Source organism: Thermobia domestica, chromosome 6 (genome assembly GCF_964235325.1).
Source record: "Thermobia domestica chromosome 6, izTheDome1.hap1.1, whole genome shotgun sequence".
Lineage (NCBI taxonomy): Eukaryota > Metazoa > Arthropoda > Insecta > Zygentoma > Lepismatidae > Thermobia > Thermobia domestica.
Genome location: NC_137459.1, coordinates 37064885 through 37079036, shown reverse-complemented (window position 1 = coordinate 37079036; position 14152 = coordinate 37064885). Strand labels below are relative to the sequence as shown.

Below are 14152 nucleotides of genomic sequence, written 5' to 3'. Positions count from 1 at the left end.
GAGGTGCACCATCCAAATTTATCATGATACATATTGAGGTCCTGTACTATAATACCAAATGTTTAAATTTGACATTTTTTCAAAATTTAAGTGTTGGGCCAAGGTACCCCTCCCAAAAATTTAAAGGAGTGCACCAATGTACCCATGTCTTGTGATAGATAATGGACTCCTATACATGACCATATAACCATATAAGATAATAGGACCTCATCAAAGGGGGGAAAATGTACCAAATACCAAAACACGTGGTTGTACTAAAATTTGGCAATTTTGTACCCCTAAAAAGGGAACGAGGTAGACCACCCACATTTATAGTGATATATACTAGGGTTCTATACTATAATACCAAATGTTTAAATTGGGCAATTTCCAAAATTTAAGGGGTGGGCCAAGGTACCCCTCCCAAAATTTTAAAGGGGTGCACCAATGTACCCATGTCTTATGATAGGTAATGGACCCCTATACGTGACCATATAACTATATAAGGTAATAGGACCTCATCAAGGGGGGATAAAAAGGACCAAAAACCAAACACGTGCTACAACGAATTACTTACGTTTATATTTTTGGCAATTTTGTGCCCATGAAAGGGAACAAGGTGGACCACCCAAATTTATAGTGATACATACTAGGGTTCTATACTATAATAACAAATGTTTAAATTTGGCAATTTCCAAAATTTAAGGGGTGGGACAAGGTACCCCTCCCAAATTTTTAAAGGGGTGCACCAATATATCCATGTCTTATGAAAGGGAATGAACCGCTGTATACGCCCTTATAACTATATAGGGTAATAATACCTCATTAAAGAGGATAAATTAGGTCAAAAACCCCGAAATTTGAATTTTTGGCATTTTTTTACCCATGGAAGGGAACGACATAGACACCTAATACATACCCTGGTCCTAGGCTACGACACCCAATTTTTAGATTTGACAATTTCGAAAATTTAAGGGGGAAGGTCCTATGTACCCCTGCCAAAATTTAGAGAGTGGGCCAAGGTACCCCTGCCAAAATTTATAGGGGGTCGTCCTATGTACCCCTAGGTCATTGACTTTGGGCCAAGGTCATTGACCTTTGACGTATGACGTCACAAAGGTCGGGGTCAAAGTCCAAAGTTAGGCTAGGTCAGGCCATTACTACTATTACGTCCTAATAAGAGACTCTGTAGGCCCTCTGTAAGTAGTCTGTAACTAAACACTGATTAAGGAATTTCTCTGAATACCGCCCACTATGATGATGAGAATGAAAGAGGAATTGGGTAAAAACAACGGGAGAAACCAAAGAATACCCACGCACATGGATTTGTCAACTAGATGCTAATAGATGTCAGAACTGATATATAGATATTTCCTTCTAAAGCCTTAGAGACACAAGTGGGACTTATTCAGAGTCATTCTTACGCGTGATTAGTACCATCCTAAAAGGTTCGACTAAAATATGTTTTCTGCAGCAGTCAATCCTTTAGTATGACGCTAATCATTAGCCTAATTTGCGAGTCGTTTTGAAGTCTGATTTACGTCATACGAAGAGGATCACTAACGAATGGTTATCAAAATTGTATTAAGAGACTCTGATTATGACGAAGTTAATCAAATGTGACTAATTAATCTAAGCAGAGGCTAATCTTTTACCCACGGTTTAGCGTGCGACACAACATATCGGGCGTTATGCAGAGTCGTACTGACGCGTGATAGTGCCATACTAAAGAATTCGATTAACATATGTTTCCTGCAGTAGTCACGTTATTTAGTAAGACGGTAAATTATTGTGAAAACGACTCTGCATAAGGCGGATCGTATTTCGTATTTCATGTGCTTTCATTTTTACAGACTACGCATGCGCTGATCTACTTTTCCAGAGTTTCCACATTTATTTTTCTCACCCTATGCATTGGAGTTCTATAAGTTAATCATACTCAAATCATCGTTTTAGTTCTACTCAAAGTAGACTCTGAATACCAAAAAGTGCACCATCCAAGTAAAGATTTAGTATCCTTCCTAACTAATCTGTGACTAACCCTCGAGTAACGAATTCTATCTGAATACCGCCCTGAATAACAAAAGTGCACCTTCCTTAGTAAAAATTTAGTATGCTACTAATTAATCTGTGACTAACACTCGATTAACGAATTCTCTCTGAATACCGCTCCATATGTCAAAACGACTCTGCATAAGGCTCAAGTGTGTCCACTACAGGATATTTAGATTTGTTATCTATCTTTACTTTATATGACAAAATACAAAAATATACGCGTTTAATATTTCAAAGAAAATATATTTCAAACATTTAAAAGCTTATTTTTTCCATGATTAGTATGACTTAAAAAGATACGTGTCATGTTAAATTTTACCCAAGGGCTACAGAGACACATGGGCATATTCCGCATTGTTTTCTGTTGATATCCTATTATAAAAAAGATCAATAAACAACAATTTTCGAAAAGGTTGCGAGAATTTTTTTTGGGGGGGGAGTAATTCGGTTATCTGAACGCCATGTGAGGAAAATGATTTAAAAATCTTAGTGCCTAATAAATTACTTATATTGCTCCTTAATTCTTCCTCGACGTCATTTTCAAATTGTCGGAGTCATTTAGGCTGAGCTGTTTTCATGGACTCTTATGGAATCAAGCTCCATCTCAAATTTTTCGCTCTTTTGAAAGCAATACACGAAAATTTATGGATTTAGAAATTTCAAATTGTGTTATGTTGACATTAGTATGCAGCGTTGCCAGACGCATAATCCTGACCATACATTTAGTAAGACCATGGTAATTTGTCTTCCTTGTACTGTATATGGTCCTACTCCTTGACCGTACACATTATGCACAATCTTACTAATTTTTTTTAGGGATATTTTATTTTAAGCAAAAAGTATGTATCTTTTGTTATTATTATTATTATTTTACTCCTTAATGACTAGTGGCTCAACAAAAGCCGGCCGTGCCTCAACCCTTTTTCTGTTATAGTTACTTGCACTTTCGTAGCTGAGCAACGTAATACAAGTGAAAAAGTGAAATCAGTTTATCATCTTTAATGTGTATTCAAGTGTTTTACCCAGTAAGTTTGCGATATAATACATCTACATTTAACAGTTAGAGATCATTCTGAAATTATTATGTGGTGCTGGTAGTGTTTCGACGTTGCACATGTTGGAAGGTTTACAAGTAAAATTCAATGCTTTGCATGAAAAGTCATGATTATGTGGGCATTACTGGTGTATCGCCGGATCACTCGAAAATAGAAAAAGCAAAAGTTGCTCCCCTAAAATACTAGGTTCTGGATCCGGCACACTTGTTAATGATAATTGCTCGAAATACAGTGTGGGACGTATGGCATAAAAAATAGTGCATAAATCACAAACCAAATTGTGATAGGTGGCCATGAAAAAGCACAAATGCTATCTAACCGAGTCAGAGCAGGAGCGCAGAAAGCCAGGCTGACAGGTGTACGCATAAATAAGGATAATGGAAAAAACACTTCTGTCATAAAATGCATGGCTAATGTGTTGTACAGCTTTGGGGGAGGTACTAAATGTTATCCAAAAAGTACTAAAATGTACGGTCCATGTTCCGTTAAGGGGGTCCAAAACTACACTGGACCCCCTTAAGCTAACCTAACCTAATATAACGTTATATTATGTAATCAAACGAAAATCAATAGAAAGAAGTGGTGTCAAAGACACTGGACCCCCTTAACGGAACATTGACCAAATGTACTAAATTAAGTTTGGTTTCATGTTCCTGTGTTCGCGTGTTTAGTTGACCATGCTTTTTACACAATTTGAACAATTAACACTCCTTATCTCTGTACAATCGATAAGGAACTCAAACACGACTGTGTCAATCTTTTCTTTTACGCGCTATTCCACACTGCCACTATTTCCCATAAATCATGGCAAGTGTAACTCCGCCTCCACACATAGTACCGCTCATCTGGTAAATTTCCTAAAATTGGTCCGGCTATATAGCAGTTAACCAACCGTTTGTATGTATTTCAGGTTTGCAAGTGTAGGATAAATCATTATAAGTGCTTTACAACGGATATAATAAGTGAGTGCTTATGAAAGATGACTCTTCCAGATGCTATTTTCCACCTTCGGTATATTTCTGCACAGTGTACAGGACCTTTATTTTATAAGTGGAGCGTTACTGCTATGAAACCGCGACAGGTGTTATGGAAACGCGTATGATTCCCAAAATTTACTTCTTTTCGCTACCCGCGCATAGACGCATACCCACCACGGTGGTGCTCCAGCTGCGCCCTGCCCTGACTTGAATAACATTAATGGTCCGTATTGCTCACCTAACAAGGTGTATTTTGATTTTTGCACTGTAGTTTTTACGGCACATATCCGAAAGCCGTATTTGTGCGCTAATCGTATAATAATTGTAATTTTTCAACAGTTAACTTGTGGTGGGACCTTTGAATTTTATCTATGCCAATTTGAAATATTTTCATGGCGCCCAACATTAGGACACAAGAAGAAAGAATTAAATTTAGGGAGAGAATTATCACTTTTCAACAATTTTTTGTAGTGGTTCGCCAAAAGTAAAGCAGTAACCGTTTATTATTATTATTTAGCCATGCTGCACTCCATTAAATTTTAAAATAATTGTTATCGTGCTCGATTAGTTTATCATGAGTAACTTCAAAGTACAATAGGAAATATGTCTGGAAATAATTATGCATATTTAAAAAGTAAAGTGCCTTCGGCAACGTTTTACAAAGACGGAACCAAGGGTACAAATCATTGAATGAAATGACAATCAGTGAGGAAACAAAGTTGTCGATATGGAATGTGCGTAACGTACTGTTTTAGCGACATCCTTCTACGTGCATACGCACCATTGCTAACGTACCTCTCCTTACAAACGCACCCCTCACTGCCGCTAGCTCGGACCCACAGTTCCACTACTTTCCTCATTCAGATAGATTCTTGCTTTTTAGTGGGTGCCTAGCACATGTTGTTTTGTTTTCATTAGACTGTAGTTTTTATTATTTCTGGAGGTATTGCAAGCAAAACAATAAAGTCCTCTTAAAGTGAATGTGCACCGAGGAATTCTTAAGAAACGCTTTCGCACACATGGCAATGAATTTGCTCGTAAATGACAAAAATAAAATAAAATAAAAAAAAGCTCGTTTTCCAGTCTAAAAATACTGGACTACTATAGCACAAATTGCTTTTTTTTCTGTTTTAAGAGATTCTGCGGCATTTATTGCGTTAAGCTGCACCAGCTTTCCAACATAACAACAATAATGAGTTATGAATAGATAAGGTTTCCTTCGTTTTGGTTTTGTTCACTTACCGTAGTACGTTGGTTTGGTGCGGCGGAGCTTATTGGAACTTAACACCTTTATGCACTATTTTCCTGGTGCATTTCCAAATAATTGCGTTCGGGATGATAATATGAGTGCACACTGAGGTATCATGAAAAGATTGCTCATGGCAAGAATACGCATCAAAGTTGTTTTCGAAGGCATTTTACAGTCTTATTTTTGTGTAGCATGCTCAAATAATTTCGTATAGATTGATAATATATGTACAAGTTCAGGTACCATTTACAACTAATAAATGCGATAGACACCAACCTGTGCTACCTTGTCACGACAATAACTGTATTTAATCCAGAGCAAGGCGAACCTGATGGGTTCGCGCGGAATGCCTTCTTACGTACCAGGCTCAAACCGACTGCGCGTATGCGCAAAAATGATTTTTCATGGAAAAACACCTACCAACGTGTGCTAGGCTAGTATTGCAAAAAATGGTTCGATCACACTTTTATTTGTATTTATAAGTACCTTATTGTAGATTTCGCACTGTTTCTAGTTGTATAACACCCGTGACAGAAACACATTGTCTGCTCTAAACACTATTGTAAGTACTCAGATTTATTAGCAGCAGGGTTGGCTGGTTTAAACCAGCTGGTTTTTTCAAAAAAAACAAAAAAAAAAAGTGGTTTAAACCAAAAAACAAAAAATGTTCGTAAAAGTGTAAGTGTTTGTAAAATTTTGATGAACACACATTTGTGGGTTATCACGTTTCACTCCCGTATATTATTCGTATTATATTCAGACCCAAATTCCCCATTCATTACTCAAAAAGATTATACTACAAAAGCAACTTCTTTTTATGTTTATTTTGTGATTTTTTTGTAGTTGTTATTATTGTTATGTAATTGCAATCGAAGAAAAATTCTAAATATTGTTTCGTTTCAATGTTTACTATTGATAAAATACATCGAAAATGCCGATTTTTTTTTTTTTTTTTTTTTTGTGTGTGTGGGGGTCATACAGACCCCACGAGAGGCATTTAGTGAAATAAGTATTTTTGGTATCTATTTATGTATATATGAGTTTGAGCCAAAGTTTACTCAAATAATTCGTATCTTTATTCACTTTTCTTATTGATATGCAGATTAAGTCGGTGTATTTCTTTAATTTGGACCAATAAAAGTCATTGTTAACTAACTTGAACTAAATTAGTTCTTCTGTACTCTGCAGTACTTTGAAATTGTCCATATGTAATTCTGTATAATAGTTTCACTTGTGCAGCTGTTTATCTTTTTGCTCTTCTGAAATTACTCTTGACAATTATATCAAGAAGCATGTAAAGATCAGTACAACGTATTTTTTTTTTTTTTATCAGGATTCCTTCGTGAGTGAGTGGGCAGACGTATCGCATTTGTAGCCAATTAGTCCTGGTTCTGAGTTCAAATGGAGGACAATTTCTCTCGGATGTAACTCGAGAAGCGGTTTTTGTTCCGCTTTAAGCTTATGTGACCCCTTTCGGCATAACCCGGTTGTTGCATAATAACATCAAGGCGAAACAAACTTATTTCTGTCCATATATGATATGAATACATAGAGCAAATCATTTAAACCATAAAAACCTGGTTTAAACAAAAAAAAAACGTTTTTTTTAATAAAAACCATGGTTTTTGCCAACCCTGATTAGCAGACATATAAGTTCCTGTAGAAGTTGTGTTGGTTTGACATTAGTTAAGTGTACAGGGGAGCACGGTGGAAGACCTCTCACTTTTGTTGCTAGGGCCCCTGGCTCAATCCTACGGCAAGTGAGTTTGTGGTGGACAACATCGTGTCCATGTATTTTTTTAGGGTTCACCCGTTTCCTCCCACTTTCTCATTCCAACGTTTCTTTCATGGTCATTCGTCTCCTTTAGCTTAAAAAGCATAACTTTGAGACGTAAAACTAAAAATTCTGTTTTATTTTCTACACTTGTAAACATAAAATACAACTTTCCTATGTTGTGCAAAAATAGTACAACGCCGATAGAAATTAATATCTAATGTATTCCTCTTTCATTTATCAGTAAAGTTGTCATTTTTATGACGATGTATTGTAAATGTGCACTCAGAAATTGTCTCGTATTACCCCAATTACAGACTTAGATTCGTGATAAGGATTGAAAATATGCAAGCGTGAAAGTGGAAATGTGGTAACGATTAAGGATAGGGTTGCCAAGATTAAAAATCCTTTAGGTCCAGGTTATTCTGCTTCTTGAAGTTGAACATCCGTTTTGAGCATCGAGACTATATGACACATAGACTTACGATTTAAGATGAAATTGGAACCACCGTAATGCGCCCAAATTTGAATACCTCCCACCGGAAATCCTTCGGAGCAAGCGCTATCCACTAGACCTTCAGGGGAAGGTTTGAGTGCAAATTAAGAATATAGGAATATTCTAAAAATTTTAGAAGTGTAACCTGTTATTTACAAAGGTAGATAAATGTTCAAGGAATTTATTTGTTTTATCGGAGAACGTAAAAACTATATGTGAATATGGGAGCAGCGTTGAAAACTGTGGTTCGCCACTTTGCAGTTCTAATGCAAACGTAGCTTATATTCATCACCTAGCACATGTTAGTGTGTGTGTTTTACAATTGTTTTGGTTTACGCGCACACCCACCGTCGTTTCACACCTAATCCTTACGGGCGCACCAGTTTCCCCTTTTGGTACATGAGTCCTCTGGTTTGATTCCTGGGGGAGAACATTGAAAATTTTGAACACATTTCAGTAGTTCAGATTTAATCTTAAACTGCAGGTCCTCGTCTTGTATTGCTTCGGTAGTGAAAAATGATGTTAAACTTCAATAAACAAACCTTGCCCTGAATCGGAATAGAAATCTTGCTTGTAGTAACTATCTAGGATAGGTTGGTAAGCTTTTTCTCATGAGTGAGTTCATTTGCCTGAGTGTAATATCGTACGATTAGGTCTATGCTCTGAAGCTAAGGAAGAGGGTGGCGGTGACGATAAAGGAAAAGGTGGAATTATAATAAAGAAGAAAACAAAAGAACCTCAAAAAAATCAAGGAGCACAGTGCTTGTCCTCCACATATTCCACTTGACAGGGACTGGGATTGAATTGGAGACCCTGCACGTCAGAACTGATTGCTCTATTATCAATCCACTCGTCCCGAGAGATCCTTTGCAGGTATTTTGTTTAATACATACACGTTTACTTTATTATTGCTTATTGTGTAGGCAGGCAGTAGGAAAATAAGAAAAAAATAAATCTTTGAGTATTACGTCCCTCGCTTATGCTATATAGGCTAAAAGAGACGGTGATAGTGAGAAATGACGAAAGTAGGTGGCCCTCCGTAGCATAGTCGCTGACGCTCTGGTCTTCGGTGCGGGCGGTCCCGGGTTCGATTCTCGGTGGGGGTACTCGGTCGAAAAAGTGTTAAAAAGCTTTTCCAGGTCAGCCACTCTGAATGAGGTTTTCCTCATTCACACCAGGCAAATGTCGGGGTGGTACCTAATATATAGGTGCCACGCCACTTCCTTCCTTCCCTTTCCCCGGATAGTGTGATCGCCGGGGAACGTCATCCCTCGTACGTGACGGGCCAAAATAGCCGTAGATGCCCAGAGCCCTGAAATATTATTCCTAGTTCTCAGCGGTCTCATTAATAAAGTTTATGACATGGAGAACACATTAAATACTCTAAATCGTTCAAGCTGTTTGTCACTTTGCCATACAAGATCAGTTTAAAAAATTAGTGTTCATGTGATTTCCGTTTGTCAAATGTAATATTTTAGTACTAATGTTTCGCCTCTTCTTCGATAGCTTTGTGGTAAAAACTTTCTTCGTTGGTTATGGAGGAGTCTGAATGTATGAAGTCAAGGAATGCTTATAAAGAGAGTTATATGTGCAATCTCAGGTGGTGTGGATAGCACAGTCACTGCATTGTTATTAAAGAAACAAGGTAATTTAAGTACTTACTTGATTATTTTCCTATGAATGGTATAGGATACGTATTGAATATAATTTTCTTAGGTGATTTAGTTATTAAATAAATTCAGTAACATTTTTATCAGGTACATGTATAATTACACCATTCATTTCTCTGTTTCAGTACTGTCTAAAGTGTCTGGTTTCATTTACTAACATATTTTTCTTCATTTTCTTGCAAAACCCAAGTGTTTTCCGCCATATGCTTTGTATTGTTTTCTTTCTTTTTTTCATGTAGAAGTTATACCTCCCGACAGCGCTTACCTTTTCGCTAGAACACCCTGGATATTCACTGAAAATTAACAGTAGAGACAGCTAGGCTTCGTTTTGTATTCTTATTATTACATTCGGTTTGATATTTTGCTTTGTTTATTACAACGTGAGAAATTTAAACAAACTTAACTTAAAAGTAAATATATCGTTTTGTTTTCCGTAACAGGGTATGAGGTTCAAGGAGCTTTTATGAAAAATTGGGATGTCACTGATGAAACTGGTGTATGTACTTCAGAGCACGATGCTGAAGATGCTGAATGGGTCTGCAGGAAACTCGATATAAATTTTAAAATCGTCAACTTTGTGAAAGAGTATTGGATTAATGTCTTCAGGTAACAAGAAATTATAAACTACAAGCGTTGATCAATGAAGAATGATCATAAATTAATAAAACATAATTACCTGTACTAATCCTCCAAATGTTGATGCTCTTTTTCAAAATATTCCTCATTACATGTAATGCACTTGTCCCAACGCTTTTGCCAGTCATCAAAGACGTATGCTGGAAGACATTTTTGGAAAAGTCCTTCAAAATTTTCTCCTCAGCTTCAATTACTGCCCCTGACGATTCAAAACGCCGTCCCCGGAGGTGTTTTTTCAAAGTTGCAAAAAGAAAAAAAGAATCACAAGGGGCTAAATCAGGATTATATGGAGGATGGGGTACACATCGGACGTTAATCTTTGCAAGGTAGTCAACGGAATTTCGGTACTATTCTTTGCGTGTCACTTCCATGTTGCATTATGCGAAACTGAACTACGTGTTCTTGAACGGCTGTCAAGGTTACATTCCTGACCTCATGGCCTTCAAACTTGCTCGATCTATTCGTCACTTCTCCCACTATACAGACGTGTTTCGTTTTCTGTGCCTTGCTGTTGTATTCATTTCATAAACACTGATCAGTTTTTATTGATCAGCCTACGTATTTGTGAAAAATGTTACCCCAAAGCATGCAGAATTATCCAATCTACGTTTCGGCAAAGAATTTATTGTCTCTTTTAGAAAACTTATGTTTACTGTAAAGTTATATCCTGTTGATTTATTCTCCTGAATATAATTGTTTTTTTCTCTAGTATTCTTTCATAAAATGAGATCTAACTGATATTCTATGTAGCTCACTTATAAAGAAGCATTGCTTCTTAGTCCCACTTACTTGATTTATGTTCTTTTTCCAGTCTAATGAAAAGAGTAATTGATCTAAGGAAAGTGACAACATTAATCACTACAAGTAAAAATCACGTGTCCTACTTACTTCGGTGTTAACACTACAGAATTTTCAATTTCATTACATTCCACAAACTCCGAAATTTGAGGTATGTTTCCTTTACAACGAACTTAACAACCATGTCTATCTGTCTGTTATTTGTGAGTTTTTTTCAATTTTGAGTCCTCCATTCAATAGAGCATCGAAAACTATCTGAGAAAGTGATGGAAGCTTCCGCGTCACTCGTATTGTTCCCGAGATATTGGCCAAAAACTGTCCAATTTCGGGATATTTAAGGAACTATATCTCGGGAACGATAAGTTATAAAGAGACGCTATTGGTGTTGATCAATTCCTAAGAAGATGGTGAACATTTTGGTACCAAATAGTAACCAGTGGCCACTGACCAACTGGCCCCCGTTCCCTAGATATTGGCCAAAAAAGTTCAAATTTCGGGAGGTTTAAGGAGCTATCTCGGGAATCGTAAGTCATAGAGAGAGTATATTTTGCAAACTTTTACGAGAAGCAGAAGTTGAGTTGAGTTGATTTTAGTTTAGCGTCCCTTTCAGCAGCGAGGCTATATGAGACGTGGACCTACTGATTAACGTGGAATCCAAACCACATGAGCTCCCGCCGGGAATCGAACCCGGGTGTCCCACGCCAAAGGCGCGTACGCTAACCGCTTAGCCACGGAGGAGCTCTGCGAGAAGCAGAAGGTTCCTCATAAAAAGATTTACTTTTACATGTAGAAAGAATCACAGTTATCCTTCCCACTCAATCTCTCCATTCTTTTTAAGTTCATTCTGACAATGCTCTTGGAGCATTCTCAACTGGTTAATTATTATGTTTAATTATGCTGAGAACGTAATTAGTTGTAAGTAAAAGAGTTGAAGGTTGAGAATTTTGTATTTCTTTACATTTCCATATTCTACAGGGTGGCCCAAAAGTAGGTATACACCCCTGCATTGGTAAAGTATAACATTCTAGCTTAAGTTTATTTGCTTCGGCTGTTCCGAGCTTAACGATATAAGTAAAAATACATTAAGAACAAATGTTAAAGAAACTAATGAAATGAAATGAAATCTTTTAAGTTTCACGTCCCACGGTTATGCCGGTTAGGCTAAAGGAGACGGTGATCATGAGAGATGAGTGAAATGGTGGAATGAAGAAAGTGGGAGGAAACGGGAGAACCCCGAGAAAACCCACGAGCACGATGTTTGTCCACTACAAAGTCCACACGAGCTGGGATCGAACCAGGGACCCCAAGAACCGGAGGTGAACGCTCTACCACTAAGCCACCGTGACCCCTTAAAGAAACTAAGTCTACCTGATGGATAATAAAAAGAAATTGTATAAAAAGCAATGAGTTGATCGATACAGGACTGTATACCTACTTTTGGGCCACCTTGTATTATTTGTGTTGACCATACCTATGGAATTGCTATACTGGTACTAAGTAACGATGTTATGGATGAAATTTAGCCAAATATTTGATTGCTGAACACCTACCATGCTGTGTTGTAACGTGCGTGTTTTCTTTTATTTGTCAGAAAATAGTATCAAAACTATCTTTAAAGCCTCTTCTCCAAAATACAAAACATTTTTTTTAAAGAGCGAAATCAGTCCTGAATCTGTGGGTTAACACTGCAGGGTCACGTAGCCCACTGGAACTTCATTAGTCGCGTGGAGGACAATAGTACTCCGTTTAAAATTTAATAGATTTTACTGCAATTTTTATACAGTTAACTTTTATTGTGTATGAATTCCATGTCAACGGATTTGGGTTTCATTTAACTACTTTAAATGAAATAGGACCTATTAAGGTAATAAAAAATAATAAATTGTGGTAACAAAAAAAAAATTACTGAAAAGGTTAAAAAAAAATCGTCCTCCACGCGACTACTCCAGTGTTAGTTGAGTTAGCAGGTGGTAAGCTCACTGGCCGGGTAATTTGTGCTGAGGAAAGCAATAAATTATTTGCCGAAACTGAATAATTCTGGATGCTTTCGGAGTAAGATTTTTTTTTTTTATGAATATTGAATATATATTATATTAAGTCAAGTAGACAGGGACGTAGCTAAGGGTGGTCACCGGCGTCCCCAAATTTTGGCGTGGTCCCTCAAATATTTATTTAAGATTATATGTTACAAATTGTTTTTATCCGACAATAAATGAAAAAGTTATCCACAGTAAAATGAAATTATTCATACTTAATAAAAGGTTACTTTTTAAATCCATTTCAGGCTATTCCTTAAGAGAACAGTAATAAGAGTATAAGATCACTAACTCTGAGGGTCGGACGTCATATTCGTTAATATTGCGAGATTCTTCCAGCCTTATATTCGCCTTGAGGCAATAAGGGCTAAAAATCTATGCGAATGCACTTTTTGTAATCGACTAAGACAAAACTGAAAGGTCGATTTGACTCAGAGGCTAGAAAGATGCCTTTCCCCCCTTCCATTTGCAAATATGCCTCCCCCCAACTCAGAACTCTAGCTACGTCCCTCCAAGTAGATATTATAACTTTTGAAAATAAAATCAAACTTGGCATTTAGAAGTAACAAATATTTATTTAACATTTGCCAAGTTCTTCTTGAAATGATTCTTCTAGTTCAAGCTTTAAATTTCGAAGTAACTATTGTTTGTTTTTTACATAATAGAACAATAATCCTGATTTAATCTCGGTGTTTGTTTTTTCTTTCTTCTTTTTAGAGGCTTACTCTTTAGTTATTAGAACCAAAGTAAAAAAGTCTGTAGGTATGAGACAATTGATGTCCGGTGTATAAAATAGTCTTCGATGCTCACAAAACAGATGACGTAATTATTTTTTTCTTACAGTAATATGCTTAGTGATTACCAAAGTGGATTCACGCCAAATCCGGACATTTTATGTAACAAAAATATAAAATTCGATGTGTTCATGAAGTATGCTTTGGAAAATTTGGAAGGAGATGCCTTAGCCACAGGGCACTATGCAAGAAGTTCATATGGAGAAAATCTGCAGAACTATGATCCCATAATAGGTGAGAACTTTTTCCTAATTTAATAGGGAGCACATGATATTTGGTATGGATCAATCATTTTCACTTATTAGTCAAGGAGTTAATATCTGAAAGGCCTCTAAAAACGAAATTGGCTCAACCCAAACTACATCCAAGGTTTGATACCACAGTTTGGTAGAATGGGTTATATATAAACACCCTAAGTAGTACACCTCAAATTGTGGTATCACTAACTTTTTGTACGCTATTTTGTTTTGTGATCACATGACTTTGGTCACATTTGGGAGTCGTTGGTTTAAAATGTGCATAACTCGGACTAGAATGGAGTGATTTAAATAATTTTGGCACCAAATGAAAGGCAATGAAATACTCTACTACATTTGAAGCCAACAAGTCCCGAACGTGACCGAAGTCACGTGA

General features: G+C 36.8%; 1 protein-coding gene across 3 annotated transcripts in view; it reads left to right on the top strand.

Moving 5' to 3' along the window:
* Positions 1-2637: 2637 nt before the first annotated feature.
* LOC145687941 (mitochondrial tRNA-specific 2-thiouridylase 1) overlaps positions 2638-14152 on the top strand; it is a 35046-nt gene continuing 23531 nt past the window's right edge. The window contains exons 1-4 of one of the 3 annotated variants that reach the window (XM_081761518.1): positions 2638-2770; positions 9092-9230; positions 9696-9861; positions 13569-13753. In XM_081761518.1, coding sequence (XP_081617644.1) covers positions 9152-9230; positions 9696-9861; positions 13569-13753 — 430 coding nt within the window. In that variant the 5' untranslated portion in view covers positions 2638-2770; positions 9092-9151. Of the gene's footprint in view, positions 2874-2903; positions 3060-9091; positions 9231-9695; positions 9862-13568; positions 13754-14152 lie in introns of those variants that run through there. The other 2 variants (XM_081761516.1, XM_081761517.1) reach the window with 2 other exon arrangements.